The sequence below is a fragment of the Podarcis filfolensis genome (assembly GCF_964270895.1).
Source record: "Podarcis filfolensis genome assembly, chromosome: 12".
In the NCBI taxonomy this organism is placed as follows: Eukaryota; Metazoa; Chordata; class Lepidosauria; order Squamata; family Lacertidae; genus Podarcis; species Podarcis filfolensis.
This window is the reverse complement of record NC_139614.1, coordinates 57,628,500-57,646,623: the sequence shown is the minus strand read 5'-3', so window position 1 is coordinate 57,646,623 and position 18,124 is coordinate 57,628,500. Positions and strand designations below refer to the sequence as shown.

General features: G+C 48.2%; 3 protein-coding genes across 14 annotated transcripts in view; 1 reads left to right on the top strand and 2 right to left on the bottom strand.

Moving 5' to 3' along the window:
• The window catches only part of LOC310745974 (uncharacterized protein), a 618,230-nt gene that overhangs the window by 535,475 nt on the left and 64,631 nt on the right, over positions 1-18,124 (top strand). The window lies entirely within an intron of this gene.
• Positions 1-18,124, bottom strand: part of LOC310745954 (uncharacterized protein) — a 63,251-nt gene that overhangs the window by 33,652 nt on the left and 11,475 nt on the right. For 2 of the 11 annotated variants that reach the window (XM_083579315.1, XM_083579318.1), the window contains exons 1-4: positions 4,690-5,183; positions 774-1,282; positions 492-573; positions 137-216 (exon numbers count right to left, since the gene is read on the bottom strand). The exons of 2 other annotated variants lie outside the window; for them this stretch is intronic. In XM_083579315.1, coding sequence (XP_083435441.1) covers positions 137-216; positions 492-573; positions 774-1,190 — 579 coding nt within the window. In that variant the 5' untranslated portion in view covers positions 1,191-1,282; positions 4,690-5,183. Of the gene's footprint in view, positions 1-136; positions 217-491; positions 574-773; positions 1,283-2,558; positions 2,696-4,689; positions 5,184-17,020; positions 17,104-18,124 lie in introns of those variants that run through there. 7 more of the 11 variants (XM_083579313.1, XM_083579312.1, XM_083579316.1 and 4 more) reach the window with 7 other exon arrangements.
• On the bottom strand, positions 8,120-15,140 carry LOC310746001 (uncharacterized protein). Of its 2 annotated transcripts, none has more exons than XM_083579524.1 (6): positions 14,851-15,140; positions 11,732-12,240; positions 11,450-11,531; positions 11,099-11,178; positions 10,330-10,456; positions 8,120-10,238 (listed from the first exon to the last, which is right to left on the bottom strand). In XM_083579524.1, exons 2-6 carry the CDS (start codon positions 12,146-12,148, stop codon positions 8,611-8,613), a joined length of 2,334 nt encoding a protein of 777 aa, XP_083435650.1. In that variant the 5' UTR covers positions 12,149-12,240; positions 14,851-15,140; the 3' UTR covers positions 8,120-8,610. The 2 variants fall into 2 exon arrangements, with proteins under 2 accessions (XP_083435650.1, XP_083435651.1); XM_083579525.1 differs by lacking the exon at positions 14,851-15,140 and adding an exon at positions 13,517-13,621.

The following is an 18,124-nucleotide window of genomic DNA, read 5'->3' as shown; positions in this document are numbered from 1 at the left end:
TCAGGAGGCTAGTCAACGTGAGGTGATTGTTCACCATTCTCAGAACATAAGGCTCCTGCAATGGCCTTTACTGCCAAGAGAAGGAGGAGAGAGATTCATTAGGGACTCTTTCGCCACAATCCTTCATTCCCCCTACCTGATCTGGTTCCATGGCTGCTGCATCTCTGCCTTCATGCAAAGATGGATAAGCATCTCTTGCCAGCATCATTCTGTCACCTGTGAGAGAGAAAGGTAAGTGGCAAGCCATTATCACATGCTTCTCTTAGAGGTGAAGCAGTGCATCTCTAACTACAGGTGGGCCTGTAAAAAAGTCTCACCTACTGAGTGCATTTTGACATTTGTATCTTAGCTAGGTAAAAATACATGTCCCCACTTTGGGCTCTTGGCCCCTAGTGTCCTCCCCAAAATGTCGGGGGGGGGGAACCCACAGATTAGTTGCAAAATCTACAGAATGTGTGACCAAATGGGAAAAAACCCTCCTTCCTCCTTACCCAGTGGTCTCTCTTTGGTGTCCAATGGAGTCATCTCTGCCTCAGAGGAATCCAGGCCCGTTTCTGCAAAGATAATCTTTCCCTGAAAGGGCAAAAGGGATTGGAAGCAGAGAATGGAGAGAAACATTAGAAAAGGACTGGGAGAGGCAAAAGTTTTAGGGGTACCCGATATCATTCCTTGGAGGCTTTCCAAAAAAGGTTGGGGGATTAAGAGAGAATTTTGGGATACTCTCTCTCATGTTCAGAGCCCCTTGGGAATATCCAGAGGAAAGTCTCTCTCACCTGCTTTCTCTCTGCCTGCTTCCTCTCCTCTGCCTGACTCAGGAGGAATCCTTCGGCCAGGGCCACCGCCTGGGAACTGGTCTCCGCTCCACATTCCCTCACCCAGCTCTCCATCTCTGGCGGAAGGACAGCCAGGAACTGCTCCAAGATCACAAGATCCAGCATCTCAGCTTTTGTGTGCCTTTCTGGCTTCAGCCACCGATGGTCAAGGTTGTAGAGTCGGCTGCAAACCTCTCGAGGTCCTTGGGCCTCCTGGTAGCAGAACTGCCTGAAATTTTGTCTCTGCACTTCTGAGCTGAAGGTGTTCTCCTCACTCAGGATCTTCAACAGAGGGTTTTCCCAGATTCCACCACTGTTCCCAGTGTTGATGGCATGGCCTCTTCCTGCTTCAGGGCCAGCGGACTCTGGCTCATCCATCTGGGCTCTGTGGAATCCCCCAAGAGATTGGAAGAAAGTTCTTGGTTCTACTGACAAGTTCTGTCTTTCCTAAGTAGAGGCCTTTGCAAATCCTACAAAGCAAATACATTGTTCTGTTATGAAATTGATACACAGCCAGGAAAGAAAAAGATTCCCGGAATATTATTAGGAACCAGGGCTGGACTGCAACACAGCCCAGACTCTGAACTCTGTGACCATTTCCTTCCTGCTTCTGTCTCATTTTCTAGCCACTTGGAATGTGCAAAGTTCTCAAGACAAACTGCTGGGGTGGAATCGCTTTTTCTTAGGTCTGAGGGCCAAAGGATAGCATTATAAACAAGTGAGAAGGGCTCACATTCCTCCTATGATTGTAAATAAATTCTGTTTGTATGTGCCCCTTTCCAGCTCCGGCCAGCTTGCCCACCACTGTCCCCTTGGAGCAGAGATGACATGGCCAAGGTACTCTCTGCTGTGGATCAGATAGGATCATCGCAATGCCCTCTAAGTGGAACTGCTCTTGAGGATGGTTCAGAATCTGCTCCAGATTGTTGGCTGGGCTCCCTTTCTTTATGAAGGGCATTTATTTCCTCCCTTTTTCTCCAAGGAGCATCCATGGGTCTACTCCATCTCGTTGAATTCCTCCCATTACAACCCAAGAACACATGTAATTCCTGTTTTAAAACAGCTGCATTGGTGGTCCCTTCTCACAGGAGTATAATATAATAATAGGAATTTATTATTTACACCTCACCCATCTGGCTGGGTTTCCCCAGCCTCTCTGGGAGGCTCCCAACCAAATATTAAAAACACAATACAGCATTAAACATTAAAAACTGCCCTAAACCGGGCTGCCTTCAGGAGGGGTTCACAGCCCCCCCCCCTCAAAATATGTGAAGAACCACCTTCTTCCCTACAGATCCTTTTGGCTGTGAAATTTGGCAGAGGGGGCCCTCTTGGTAGTTTCACCCCCTCAGAGTCTTGGTTGGGGGTGGCCCAAGAGAGGGCATCCTGGGGGCAGACCCCCCTTGGGGGATTCTCTCCCCACACAGGCACCTCCCCCTCTTTCCCAAGGCCTCTGACAACGGAGGACCCAGCCTATTCCTCTGATTATTATTTGTTTTAAAGTATTTTAAAATGGTGGCACTCTGCTCTGGAACAGTGGTAATAGTACTAGTAATAACACCAAGAAACAACAACAACAACAACATAAAGCCTCAAGCATGGGAAAACAACAATAACAACAACAACAACATAAAGCCTCAAGCATGGGAAAAAAGCCTCAAGTTACACACAGACGTTCCAGAAACGGGGGTGTGGGGTGTTTGGAATCTGCAGTTTTGAGCATTTGCCTCAGTCTCAGGCGCTGACCTCTAATAATGAACCATATGTTGCAGATATTCCTGTAAACTAATTGTGAAATACAAATGACAAGAGAAGACTCGGTCAGTTTATCTGTATCTTTTCTTATTCTTGGTTTTCTCCTTTTGCTTCATCTCATGAGGTATTTTCCCTCAGAGCCAGAGCAGAGTGTGGGGGTGCAGTGCCTCCGAGGTTCCAGCAGAGGGCGGGAGCCTCTCTCTCTCTCTCTCTGATTGGCTGCCAGCCCTTTTGGAGGGAAAATCCGAGGAGCCCTTTCTGAGGGAGAGAGTTGGGAAGGCCTGATCTGAGAGGGGAAGTGAGGGTTATAAAATAATAATAGCAATTGCTATTATTCAGAGAGGCTCTGTCTGGGGGAGAACTGGCTCTGAACTGAGAGGAGAAGGAGCCTCGCAGCAGCTTAGATAGGAAGAGGACCCAGTGGAGGGTCTGAGGAGAGTATGGAGGCAGGATTTAATCTGGAGGGCTGAGTCTGAGGCAGGAGAGGGAGAAGCTGTGGGAAGATGGACTAAACCAGGGTCTCCTTCCAGTCAGGAGGGGAGAGATCTCCCAGGAAAAGAAGACCCCCAAACCAAGAACAAGGGCTGAGGGGATCCCCTGGGTCTGTGGAAAATCCCTCAGGAGTGGGATGGCTAAGAGAGAGGCGGACGAACGAAAAGTGCCCCTCGCTCAGGAACCAAAGTATTAGGCTGAGAAGGAAGATGTGCTGCAGTAAAAGTATTTAAGTGTAACCCTGGTCGTAACTAAGTAAATGAACAGAAACCGAGTTAATTCTTTTACCTCCTATGGTAGAAACCTGAACTTCCAACTGAAGTGCAACAAGTGAGCTTTTAGCAACTGAAGTTTAAGAAAAGCTGTGCATGTACTACAGTGAGATCTTTCTATTTAGTTTAAGTAATAAGCCAACTTTTATTTGAAAGAATGCACCTCCTGACCCCAAATTTGTTTCATGGACCTCTTCTTTTGTAAATAAAACTGTTCTTGTTCGTTCAGCTCTTTCCTAAGACTCTAAATCACTAAGTTTCCCCTCTCACAAGTTCCTCACAAGGTAGCCTGTGGGAAATTGCAGAAATTCGTGTAATTTGCATACCATGAGGTGGGTCTGCTATATTTAATGGGGGGCAGTTAGTGGAGTGAATCCACTCCTTTATTAGTTGATGGTCATTGGTGGGATCCAAGAGCCCAAAGCAGGGTGCATCAATTTTCACATAACTAAAATATGAAATGGCTGCCAATGTCCAAATGCCCTCGGCCCGTGAGGCTTTTTCTGTGGCCCATCTCTCGTTCGCCATGCGCAGCTCCACCTCTGACTTCTCATTCACCTTTCTGTCTCACAGATGGCGGAGGGATTCTGGCAAGACCGCCTCATCCATCTTTTCTTGGTGGTGGAGGAGAAGTCACGGCTGTGGAACCAGATGAGGTGGGGAGAAGGAGCATGGGGGGGGAGGCTGGGGGGGTGTAATGAGGTGGGTCTGCTATATTTAATGGGGGCCAGTTGGCGGGGTGAATCCGCTACACATGCGGGGGGGGGGTAAAGCTTAATACTCAACTGTCCCTCAGACCTTGTGGGGGGCAGGACTATATTAGGGGGGGAATTCCTATTCCCCACAAATAACCCAGAGATGCATTTTCAATAAAAGGACACATTCTGGATTCACCCCGCCTCCTCCAAGCAGGAAGAGACCCCCCCCCCACTCCTGGAGGGAGGCACTGACCCCTCCCTGGCCCAGCCAGCCCCTCCTCCCTGCTCTTTCTCATCCTCCCAGAGGGGCTCAGACTCATCCCGGCACTTAGTCCGCATCCTCCAGCCTGACTGACGGAGACTCAACAGGACTAGACTGGGCTCTGGACACCCAGGAGACTCCTCTGCTATTGCAGCAAACTCAAGGCTGGGCGGATGAAAGCCATTGTTTCCCCACAAAGCGGTGAGCAGCCTTTGCATAAAGGAAGAACAGGGTTGCAGAATTCCTGCAAAACCACCCGCCCCCCGGCTTGGCAGAGAGCAAGGAGGGGGTGCAGGACCCTGGGGGGCACGCAGGATCTGAACACGGCCCCCCTGCACCCTCGCCTGCAGCCCTGGGACCCCCTTCTCCCCCAAAGGGAGGAAAGAGAGGAGACTCACCCGACTGCAGCAGGAGCCACCCAGGCAGCCAAGCTTGCAAAGGAGACACACTAAACATCCACGCCCCGCTTGCAGGAAGTGACCTGCCCCCCCCTTTCTGTCCTCTCCTCTCTAGGAATTCGGCTCAGTTCCTTTTAACCCTTGGCAAGCCGAGCGCCCCAAGCTCATCCCCACCCCCAGCACTCTCTGCGTTTTCTTCCTCCAGAGCCGGAGCGCAGGAGGAGCCCCGCACATTGCTGCCCGCCCCCCAGATGCTGTATTTTGGGGGATCTGAGCTGGTCTCTCCCTTGGCCTGAAAGAGCAGGATAAGCTTGCAGGGGAAGCGTGCCCCCCCCCGGGCTGCACCTCCTTTCATCCCCATCCTTGCCTCCTGCTTGGCTGTAGCCAAAACCGGACAAGAAGGAACCAGATCCCACGTGCAGCTGAGCCACGTTCACGGATCGCCCTTCCCCGCAAGGCTGCGGGCGTGGCGAGTTGAAGGATGGGGGGGTTGAAGGGGGTGGATGTAGGGGGGGTCCCACCCGGGGGGGTCCCACCCCTTGAAGGCAGCGTCCCGCTCCCACCCCCTTCCTTCCTTCCAGTCTTCTGGGGGCCTGATCCTGGACGCCCAGGAAGACACCTCTGCCACTGTAATCCACTGGTCTACAGATGCCTCAGAGGGTTAGCTACCATATTCGTTGTCCCGTTAACTTGCATATAGTAGGTATCTAGTTCACAAAAATATTCTCTGCTGAAAATTTTAGTTTCTTCTGATCGGCCATAATTATACAAACCAGCACTTTCTCCCAAAACCTAGTACTGTTATGTATATAAAAAGGTAAAGGACCCCTGGACAGTTAGGTCCAGTCAAAGACAACTATGGGGAGGGAGCTGGCTTTTGTCTGCAGTCAGCTTTTCCTGGTCACGTGGCCAGAATGACTGAACCGCTTCTGGAGCAATGGAACACCATGACGGAAGCCAGAGTGCACGGAAACGCCCTTTACCTTCCCGCCGCAGTGGTACCTCTTTATCTGCTTGCACTAGTATGCTTTTAAACATCTAGGTTGGCAGAAGCTGGGACAGAGCAATAGCAGCTCACCACTGTCAAGTGGATTTGAACCACCAGCCTTCTGAATGGCAAGCCCAAGAGACTATAAACCAATGTTTCAGGGAGACATTGTCCTTACCACATCTTCAGCATAATGCAACCTTAGCAAATCCTTTTTATACAGACTTCTATGTGGTGTCCAATAGATTCTAAAATATGTTCCCACTGTCCAGATAATATTGACATTTCTCATTCTTTATTCCAATCATTCCTTAAGGACTGCACATCAAACTTACTTATTGTTAGTAAAAGGTAAAGGGACCCCTGACCATTAGGTCCAGTCGTGGCCAATTCTGGGGTTGCGGTGCTCATCTCACTTTATTGGCCGAGGGAGCCAGCGTACAGATTCCGGGTCATATGGCCAGCAGGACTAAGCTGCTTCTGGCGAACCAGAGCAGCACACGGAAACGCCGTTTACCTTCCCGCCGGAGCGGTACCTATTTATCTACTTGCACTTTGACATGCTTTTGAACTGCTAGGTGGGCAGGAGCAGGGACTGAGTAACGGGAGCTCACCCCGTTGCGGGGATTCGAACCGCCTTTTGATCGGCAAGTCCTAGGCTCTGTGGTTTAACCCACAGCGCCACCCGCATCCCTTTATTGTTAGTAGGTAGGTATAAAAAGTAATTCCTGGCTTTCTAGTTTCAAGTGAATTGCTCAATTGTTCCAGTATCTCACGTGTCTCAGAAACTGAGAAAGCTCCTGGCCCAAAGAGACCAGTTAGGAGATGTTGTAACTGAAGATATTGCCTCCGGGCCCCAACTGGTAGATCATATTTTTGTCTTTGAGCATCATAACTATAACATTCCTCATCTATCACTTGGTCCAGAGTCAATACACCTGTTTCCACTCAATTTTTCCATAGTACCATCTTTTTAGCAATTTTTACTATGGGGTTTCCCCACAGGGCAAGTTTGGCATGCGAGTATAGATCAACTTTATTTTTATTAGGCAATATGTTCCATATCTTTCTAACTGACTTTGTTGTTTCTAGAGTCACCTGGGATTTCAAATATTTTGATCCTAGTATTCTCCAGCCCACCAAAGGGGCTGTATGTGCATATTGTAAGGTCACCCACGTCGGAAAATTAAGACCAACAATGAGTTTCCAGAATTTAATACATGACAGTTTTGTTGTTGTTGTTGTTTAGTTGTTTAGTCGTGTCCGACTCTTCGTGACCCCATGGACCAGAGCACGCCAGGCACTTCTGTCTTCCACTGCCTCCCGCAGTTTGGTCAAAATACATGACAGTAGATAAGTATAAAGGCATTTGCTAGAGTCATTCCCAAAGTGTCCAAAGCTCTTGGAAAAAATCCTCCATAAACTTAGTTGCTTGAGCCCAAGTAGGAGAATTGGTAACCCCATTACTATCCATGAGAGTTGAGATTCCAAAATAGTGAGGCTTTTACTTGAGTTGTTTTCACACAAGACAAGATGCATGTTCTCCCTCTGCTGCTGGCTTTCTAGCTGTGGCCTTGAAGCACACTCCTCCGATCCTCTCCCTGGTGCTGATCCTGCCTTCCCTTCCTGACAGCTGGGGACCTGAGCACTAAGGAAGTTCTCCGGCTGGTGCGGTGGTCAGTTTCCCTTGGATAGAACACCCATGTACCACTCAAAGGCTTTTCATTCTTCCACTCTCCCTTCTCCTCTTCAGCAGTGCAATGCAGCAGCAGCAGCAAAAAAAGCTGATCCTATTCTAGGCTGCAACAACAGAAGCATAGTGTCTGGATTGAGGGAAGAAATAGTCATGCTGTATTCTAACTTGGTTAGGCTCCACTAGAGTTCTGTGTCCGATTTTGGGCACCACAATTTAAGAAGGATATTGACAAGCTAGAACATGCACAGAGGAGGGTGACCAAGATGATCAAGGGTCACATGGAAGATGGCGCAAGCTTGTTTTCTGCTGCTCCAGAGGGTAGGATCCAAATGGCTACACATCAGGAAGAAAATTCTGATGGTGACCTCTCCTTCCTTGCAGGTTCATCACCAGAGGTTGAACGACTATCTGTCAGGCATGCTTCAGTAGACATTCCAGCACTGCCATGGCCCTGGTAGTCCCTTCCAACTCTACAATTCTATGTTTCTATGCCTCTCCTGATAGGCATCCTTTGATGGGAAGTGAGTTGGGCTCTCTGACCGAAGATCCGTCCACATTCTGAGCACCGTTAGGCTTTGTCCCCTGTGGGAATTCTTCCATGGGCTGTGAGACTTGTCTTCCGGGCAAAGCTCTTCCCACATTCCAAGCACTTATATGGTGTCTCCTCCCTGTGAGTTCTTTCATGTGAAGTGAGACTTCTCTTCCAACTGAAGCTCTTATATGGCTTCTCCGCTGTATGAATTCTATTTTTTTAATCATTTTTTTTAGATTTTTATTTTTTAACAATGTCTATAATCATTACATTACATTCAGATTTCAATTTTCCCCTTCCCTGCGGACTTCCCTCAACTTCCATCACTGGTTTATGACATCTTATATTACATTCTGCTGTTTATATTTACTTCTATATTGTCATATTAAGTGTCCTATTTTTTGTAAAGAAAATTGCAAATGTTTATTTAAATCCTGCCAATGACTCTTTTTTTTGCTGTTGTTTCTGCAGATATGATGTAAAAGGTTCCCATTCTTTTTCAAAGTCACTATTGCCTTTTCCCTGACCGTTTATCTGTTAGCTTTGCCAACTCTGCATAGTACATCAGCTTCTCTTGCCATTCTTCCTTTGATGATATTTCCCCAGTCTTCCAGTTCTGGAAGACTGGTACGCTGTATGAAGTATTTGCTGGGAAGTGAGATGGGCGCTTCGAATGAAGCTCTTTCCACATTCTGAGCACTGGTATCATTTGTCCCCTCTGTGAATTCTTTGATGGACGGAGAGCTGGGCGCTCTGACTGAACCTTTTTTTACATTCAAAGCACTCATACGGTTTCTCCCCTGTATGAATTCTTTGATGGGGAGTGAGACTTTCCTTCCAAGCGAAGCTCTTTCCACATTCCATGCACTGATATGGTTTGTCCTTGCTGTGAGTTCTTTGATGGGAACTGAGATGGGAGTACCGACTGAAGCTCTTTCCACATTCCAAGCACTGAAATGGCTTCTCACCTGTATGGATTCTTTGATGGTTCTTAAAGCTAGCACTGTGACTGAAGCTCTTTCCACATTCCAAACATTGAAATGGCTTCTCACCTGTATGGATTCTTTGATGGGACATGAGACCAGTTCTCTGACTGAATCTCTTTCCGCATTCCAAGCACTCAAAGGGCTTCTCCCCTGTATGGATTCTTTGATGGTGCATGAGACCCGCTCTATGAGTGAAGTTCTTCCCACATTCCAAGCACTCAAAGGGCTTCTCCCCTGTATGAGTTCTTTGATGTGAAGTCAGACAATCCTTCCGGCTAAAGCTCTTCCCACATTCCACGCACTGATATGCTTTCTCCTCGCTGTGACTTCTTTCATGTGAAGTGAGACTTCTCTTCCGACTGAAGCTTTTTCCACATTCCAAGCATTGATACGGTTTCTCCCCTGTATGAGTTCTTTGATGGGAAGTGAGAATTTCCTTCCGAATGAAGCTCTTTCCACATTCCAAGCACTGATATGGTTTCTCCCCTGTATGAGTTCTTTGATGTAAAGTCAGATTAATCTTCCAACTGAAGCTCCTTCCACATTCCAAGCACTTATACGGTTTTTCCCCGGTATGAATTCTTTGATGGGAAGTCAGACTTTCCTTCCGGGTGAAGCTCCTTCCACATTCAAAACACTGAAATGCCTTTTCCGCTGTATGAGTTGTTTGATGGGATGTGAGATGGAACCTATGACTGAACCTCTTTCCACATTCCAAACACTGATATGGTTTCTCTCCAGCATGAATTCTTTGATGAAGAGTGAGATTATCCTTCCGACTGAAGCTCTTTCCACATTCCATGCACTCATACGGTTTGTCCTTGCTGTGAGTTCTTTGATGAGAACTGAGATTGTAGTACCAACTGAAGCTCTTTCCACATTCCAAGCACTGATATGGTTTCTCCCCAGTATGAATTCTTTGATGGCGTGTGAGACTTTTCTTCTGGATGAAGCTCTTTCCACATTCCAAGCACTGATATGGTTTCTCCCCAGTATGAATTCTTTGATGGCCTGTGAGACTTATCTTCCGGATGAAGCTCTTTCCACATTCCAAGCACTGATATGGTTTCTCCCCTGTATGAATTCTTTCATGGGCTGTTCGATTGACCTTCCAGGCGAAGCTCTTTCCACATTCCAAGCACTTATAGGGTTTCTCCACACTGTGAGTTCTTTTATGGGAACGGAGATACGATTTCCGAATGAAGCTCTTTCCACATTCCAAGCACTGATAGGGTTTCTCCCCTGTATGAATTCTTCTGAAGCTTTCTATACGCTCCAAATATTGATACCGCTTCTCCATTGTGTAGATTTGGTCTCCCTCATTCTTCCTTTCTGATTCATCACCATCTGCAACAAAAAAGAAATGGATCACAGCCTCAGGAACTGAATTTCAAAAAGAATTCCAAAAGAGATATTGTAATCCAAAAGGCAGCCTTACCAAGAGACTCCATGATCCCACGATTCTCCTCCATTACTTCCTTATACAGAGCTCTTTGGTCAGGATCCAGCAACTCCCATTCCTCATCAGTGATATGAACAGCTACATCTTCAAAGCACACCAGACCCTAAAATAAAAAGGGAAGGTCCCCTTCTTAGACAACATACAGATTATCTACTACACATTGCTCTGTTGTTTTCTGCCTGTTCATTGCTGTTTTGTTTTAATGTAATTGTTTTGCTGTACATTTTTATTATGGATGCATATTTTAATGTTTTAACAAAACTGTTTTTTTGTGTGTATTTTAATGACTGGTATTAAGCTTTGGGGGAATGGATGGAATGCCACATGGTGATCTTCAAATAATTCTCTCTGCTCATGGATTCCAGTTTCCCAGATGGAAGGATCCTCTCTTTGCTCTCCCTGCCTACTGTTCTGGAGGTTGGAGGAACCTTCACAATGCATTAAAGTCAACTTCAGGGGGTACTGCGGGTCACAGGGAGGGGAAGGAGGGGAAAGGTGAATTCTGGCCACTGTTTTTATGATTTGTCAACTGCTTAGAAGCCTATTTTAGCATTAAATGTTAAATCTGTAAATAAAACTGCAACTACTGATAAATAATATTAGCAACATTCAGGAGGCTAGTCAATGAGAGGTGATTGTTCACCATTCTCAGAACATAAGGCTCCTGCAATGGCCTTTACAGCCAAGAGGAGGAGGAGAGAGATTCATTAGGGACTCTTTCACCACAATCCTTCATTCTCCCTACCTGATCTGGTTCCATGGCTGCTGCATCTCTGCCTTCATGCAAATATGGATAAGCATCTCTTGCCAGCATCATTCTGTCACCTGTGAGAGACAAAGGTAAGTGGCAGGCCATTATCACATGCTTGTCTTAGAGGTGAAGCAGTGCATCTCTAACTACAGGTGGGCCTGTAAAAAAGTCTCACCTACTGAGTGCATTTTGACATTTGTATCTTAGCTAGGTAAAAATACATGTCCCCACTTTGGGCTCTTGGCCCCTAGTGTCCTCCCCAAAATGTTGGGGGGGACCCACAGATTAGTGGCAAAATCTACAGAATGTGTGACCAAATGGGGAAAAACCCTCCTTCCTCCTTACCCAGTGGTCTCTCTTTGGTGTCCAATGGAGTCATCTCTGCCTCAGAGGAATCCAGGCCCGTTTCTGCAAAGATAATCTTTCCCTGAAAGGGCAAAAGGGATTGGAAGCAGAGAATGGAGAGAAACATTAGAAAAGGACTGGGAGAGGCAAAAGTTTTAGGGGTACCCGATATCATTCCTTGGAGGCTTTCCAAAAAAGGTTGGGGGATTAAGAGAGAATTTTGGGATACTCTCTCTCATGTTCAGAGCCCCTTGGGAATATCCAGAGGAAAGTCTCTCTCACCTGCTTTCTCTCTGCCTGCTTCCTCTCCTCTGCCTGACTCAGGAGGAATCCTTCGGCCAGGGCCACCGCCTGGGAACTGGTCTCCGCTCCACATTCCCTCACCCAGCTCTCCATCTCTGGCGGAAGGACAGCCAGGAACTGCTCCAAGATCACAAGATCCAGCATCTCAGCTTTTGTGTGCCTTTCTGGCTTCAGCCACCGATGGTCAAGGTTGTAGAGTCGGCTGCAAACCTCTCGAGGTCCTTGGGCCTCCTGGTAGCAGAACTGCCTGAAATTTTGTCTCTGCACTTCTGAGCTGAAGGTGTTCTCCTCACTCAGGATCTTCAACAGAGGGTTTTCCCAGATTCCACCACTGTTCCCAGTGTTGATGGCATGGCCTCTTCCTGCTTCAGGGCCAGCGGACTCTGGCTCATCCATCTGGGCTCTGTGGAATCCCCCAAGAGATTGGAAGAAAGTTCTTGGTTCTACTGACAAGTTCTGTCTTTCCTAAGTAGAGGCCTTTGCAAATCCTACAAAGCAAATACATTGTTCTGTTATGAAATTGATACACAGCCAGGAAAGAAAAAGATTCCCGGAATATTATTAGGAACCAGGGCTGGACTGCAACACAGCCCAGACTCTGAACTCTGTGACCATTTCCTTCCTGCTTCTGTCTCATTTTCTAGCCACTTGGAATGTGCAAAGTTCTCAAGACAAACTGCTGGGGTGGAATCGCTTTTTCTTAGGTCTGAGGGCCAAAGGATAGCATTATAAACAAGTGAGAAGGGCTCACATTCCTCCTATGATTGTAAATAAATTCTGTTTGTATGTGCCCCTTTCCAGCTCCGGCCAGCTTGCCCACCACTGTCCCCTTGGAGCAGAGATGACATGGCCAAGGTACTCTCTGCTGTGGATCAGATAGGATCATCGCAATGCCCTCTAAGTGGAACTGCTCTTGAGGATGGTTCAGAATCTGCTCCAGATTGTTGGCTGGGCTCCCTTTCTTTATGAAGGGCATTTATTTCCTCCCTTTTTCTCCAAGGAGCATCCATGGGTCTACTCCATCTCGTTGAATTCCTCCCATTACAACCCAAGAACGCATGTAATTCCTGTTTTAAAACAGCTGCATTGGTGGTCCCTTCTCACAGGAGTATAATATAATAATAGGAATTTATTATTTACACCTCACCCATCTGGCTGGGTTTCCCCAGCCTCTCTGGGAGGCTCCCAACCAAATATTAAAAACACAATACAGCATTAAACATTAAAAACTGCCCTAAACCGGGCTGCCTTCAGGAGGGGTTCACAGCCCCCCCCCCTCAAAATATGTGAAGAACCACCTTCTTCCCTACAGATCCTTTTGGCTGTGAAATTTGGCAGAGGGGGCCCTCTTGGTAGTTTCACCCCCTCAGAGTCTTGGTTGGGGGTGGCCCAAGAGAGGGCATCCTGGGGGCAGACCCCCCTTGGGGGATTCTCTCCCCACACAGGCACCTCCCCCTCTTTCCCAAGGCCTCTGACAACGGAGGACCCAGCCTATTCCTCTGATTATTATTTGTTTTAAAGTATTTTAAAATGGTGGCACTCTGCTCTGGAACAGTGGTAATAGTACTAGTAATAACACCAAGAAACAACAACAACAACAACATAAAGCCTCAAGCATGGGAAAACAACAATAACAACAACAACAACATAAAGCCTCAAGCATGGGAAAAAAGCCTCAAGTTACACACAGACGTTCCAGAAACGGGGGTGTGGGGTGTTTGGAATCTGCAGTTTTGAGCATTTGCCTCAGTCTCAGGCGCTGACCTCTAATAATGAACCATATGTTGCAGATATTCCTGTAAACTAATTGTGAAATACAAATGACAAGAGAAGACTCGGTCAGTTTATCTGTATCTTTTCTTATTCTTGGTTTTCTCCTTTTGCTTCATCTCATGAGGTATTTTCCCTCAGAGCCAGAGCAGAGTGTGGGGGTGCAGTGCCTCCGAGGTTCCAGCAGAGGGCGGGAGCCTCTCTCTCTCTCTCTCTGATTGGCTGCCAGCCCTTTTGGAGGGAAAACCCAAGAAGCCCTTTCTGAGGGAGAGAGTTGGGAAGGCCTGATCTGAGAGGGGAAGTGAGGGTTATAAAATAATAATAGCAATTGCTATTATTCAGAGAGGCTCTGTCTGGGGGAGAACTGGCTCTGAACTGAGAGGAGAAGGAGCCTCGCAGCAGCTTAGATAGGAAGAGGACCCAGTGGAGGGTCTGAGGAGAGTATGGAGGCAGGATTTAATCTGGAGGGCTGAGTCTGAGGCAGGAGAGGGAGAAGCTGTGGGAAGATGAACTAAACCAGGGTCTCCTTCCAGTCAGGAGGGGAGAGATCTGCTAGGAAAGGAAGACCCCCCCCAAACCAAGAACAAGGGCTGAGAGGATCCCCTGGGTCTGTGGGAAATCCCTCAGGAGTGGGATGGCTAAGAGAGAGGCGGACGAACGAAAAGTGCCCCTCTCTCAGGAACCAAAGTATTAGGCTGAGAAGGAAGATGTGCTGCAGTAAAAGTATTTAAGTGTAACCGTGGTCATAACTAAGTAAATGAACAGAAACCGAGTTAATTCTTTTACCTCCTATGGTAGAAACCTGAACTTCCAACTGAAGTGCAACAAGTGAGCTTTTAGCAACTGAAGTTTAAGAAAAGCTGTGCATGTACTACAGTGAGATCTTTCTATTTAGTTTAAGTAATAAGCCAACTTTTATTTGAAAGAATGCACCTCCTGACCCCAAATTTGTTTCATGGACCTCTTCTTTTGTAAATAAAACTGTTCTTGTTCGTTCAGCTCTTTCCTAAGACTCTAAATCACTAAGTTTCCCCTCTCACAAGTTCCTCACAAGGTAGCCTGTGGGAAATTGCAGAAATTCGTGTAATTTGCATACCATGAGGTGGGTCTGCTATATTTAATGGGGGGCAGTTAGTGGAGTGAATCCACTCCTTTATTAGTTGATGGTCATTGGTGGGATCCAAGAGCCCAAAGCAGGGTGCATCAATTTTCACATAACTAAAATATGAAATGGCTGCCAATGTCCAAATGCCCTCGGCCCGTGAGGCTTTTTCTGTGGCCCATCTCTCGTTCGCCATGCACAGCTCCACCTCTGACTTCTCATTCACCTTTCTGTCTCACAGATGGCGGAGGGATTCTGGCAAGACCGCCTCATCCATCTTTTCTTGGTGGTGGAGGAGAAGTCACGGCTGTGGAACCAGACGAGGTGGGGAGAAGGAGCATGGGGGGGGGAGAAGAGGCCGGGGGGTGTAATGAGGTGGGTCTGCTATATTTAATGGGGGCCAGTTGGCGGGGTGAATCCGCTACACGTGCGGGGCGAGATAAAGCCTAAACAGGGGTCAACAACCTTTTTCAGCAGGGGGCCGGTCCACCGTCCCTCAGACCTTGTGGTGGGCCAGGCTATATTTTGGGTGGGGGGAAATCAGCGAATCCTATGCCCCACAAATAACCCAGAGATGCATTTTCAAAAAAAGGACACATTCTACTCATGTAAAAACACGCTGATTCCCAGGCCGTCCACGGGCCGGACTGAGAAGGCAATTGGGCCGTATCCAGCCCCCGGGCCTTGGTTTGCCTACCCATGGCCTAACAGAATTATAGAAATGCAGTACGAAAAGTAATCAAAATAACATCCAGGACAACACATAAAGCCTCAAGCATGAGATAAAATAGCCCCGAGTTACACCAGAGCCTCAAGAAACAGCCATGGAGTGGCTGGAATCTGCAGAGTTTTGAGCATTTGGCTCCACCTGGTTGACTTTAATTCAAACATACCAAATCATAATCTTGGTTTGGAAGCCCCGCCCCATGTTCATCAATGGACCAGCGCTTTATATTTTTTTCACTGGTAACAAGCAAGGAAAAGGGACTGTTTCCCCACACTTAATCTAAGCACAACCCCAGGGGCTCCTGACCAAGTGTTTGGTTATGTGATGCTCAGTGTTATCGGTTAATTGCTCTGTCCTGTTGGCCCCTTTTCTGCTTTTGCTTAAAACCTATTCACAAACCAAGAACTCAGACACTGCCTGACCTCTAATAATGAACTATATGTTGCAGATATTCCCATAAACTTATTGCACTATTTTTGTGATACACAAATGAGAAGACTTGGACAATTTCTTTGTATCCTTTATTATTCCCATGATCCTTGTTATAAAACTCCATTAAAACTTATTCCAAAAAGACAACACACACTCCCAGCCCCTCCCCCCCCCGCACTGCATCTGTAAAGCAGGATGAGACCCCTTTAAAGAGTCCATAGAACCACAGGAACCGTAGTTTGTAAAGGGTGCTGAGCGCTGCCAGGAGAGGCAACCCGTCCTCCTTGCCAGGGAACTCAGGAAGTATAGCTGGTGGGAAGAGGGTCTCCCAGTAACTCTCAGCCCGGGGGGGGGGGCTGCCCCTTTCACCCCAGCACAGCTTTGCTTCCTTCCCAGCAGGGCCTCTCCTGCTGTCTTGGATTCCTCGGGTGGGGAGACCTCTGGTGGTTCTCTGTTCAGGGCTTCCTGGTCCGTCTCAGAAGATCCTTTGGACACCTGAGAGGCTGCATGTCTGAACGGGCGCACCTGGGTCAGCCAGGAGTCTGGATAAGTTCCCTGCCTGATGAACGGGGGGGGGGGAAAGCTTTCCTTCTAACTGGAGGACAAGGGAGGGTTCGCTTGTATCTGGGTCACTGAAATGGATGCAGAAAATCAGTTTCTTCCAAAAGCGCCTGGATCTGGTCAGCGACCACTTACTCAAGAACTTTGCTCAGGAAAGGGAGATTAGCCACTGGCCGGGAGTTAGTTAGGATCTCGGAATCCAGAGAATTCACCCCGCCTCCTCCAAGCAGGAAGAGACCCCCCCCCCACTCCTGGAGGGAGGCCCTGACCCCTCCCTGGCCCAGCCAGCCCCTCCTCCCTGCTCTTTCTCATCCTCCCAGAGGGGCTCAGACTGATCCCGGCACTTAGTCCGCATCCTCCAGCCTGACTGACGGAGACTCAACAGGACTAGACTGGGCTCTGGACACCCAGGAGACTCCTCTGCTATTGCAGCAAACTCAAGGCTGGGCGGATGAAAGCCATTGTTTCCCCACAAAGCGGTGAGCAGCCTTTGCATAAAGGAAGAACAGGGTTGCAGCCCTCCTGCAAAACCACCCGCCCCCCGGCTTGGCAGAGAGCAAGGAGGGGGTGCAGGACCCTGGGGGGCACGCAGGATCTGAACACGGCCCCCCTGCATCCTCGCCTGCAGCCCTGGGACCCCCTTCTTCCCCAAAGGGAGGAAAGAGAGGAGACTCACCCGATTGCAGCAGGAGCCACCCAGGCAGCCAAGCTTGCAAAGGAGACACACTAAACATCCACCTCCCGCCCCCCCTTGCAGGAAGTGACCTGCCCCCCCTTTCTGTCCTCTCCTCTCTAGGAATTCGGCTCAGTTCCTTTTAACCCTTGGCAAGCCGAGCGCCCCAAGCTCATCCCCACCCCCAGCACTCTCTGCGTTTTCTTCCTCCAGAGCCGGAGCGCAGGAGGAGCCCCGCACATTGCTGCCCGCCCCCCAGATGCTGTATTTTGGGGGATCTGAGCTGGTCTCTCCCTTGGCCTGAAAGAGCAGGATAAGCTTGCAGGGGAAGCGTGCCCCCCCCCGGGCTGCACCTCCTTTCATCCCCATCCTTGCCTCCTGCTTGGCTGTAGCCAAAACCGGACAAGAAGGAACCAGATCCCACGTGCAGCTGAGCCACGTTCACGGATCGCCCTTCCCCGCAATTCTGCGGCGCGTTGAAGGATGGGGGGGGTTTGAAGGGGGGTCCCAGCGGGGGGGGGTGCTGTTGGGGTTCTGCGCATCCTTAAGCTTAGGGAGAGGAGATTGGGGAGGGTTTTTTGGAATGTATTTTTTTTTACAGATCAGTTTAATTTGTTGAGAGATTAGGAAGAATAGGGGGAAAGAGGCTGAGGGGGAAAAGGTGGGTGGGGTGGTGATGTTTCTATTTTACTTAATGTTAAGTTGTGGGTTTACATAGCAGACGACACAGCGATTTCTCCAAAGCAGCTATTTATTTTGTAAGCTGGAACAGAACTCAGCTGAGGGGCTCAGTCAGCCTGCTTATATAGAGCTCCAGAACAATTGTAACTGTTGCCATTTTCTAAAACTATCCAATCACTGAACTTCACTTTTCGATCCTTCATTTGCATAACTATCTACAGTATCCCCCTGCTGGCCCAGGGTGAGAACTTCAGTACATAACACTTAATATATGTGGGGTTTTGTGTCAGTGTTGCTTGTGCAGGTTCTCTGCTGTTCACTTGTGTTCCTTTGGTAGTGAGAGACGTTGGGGTTGGCCAAGGTGTGGTTGTTTGTTTGTGGTTGGCTGTGGTGGTCTTTGTTTTCTTGTGTGAGTGGGATGCGTGG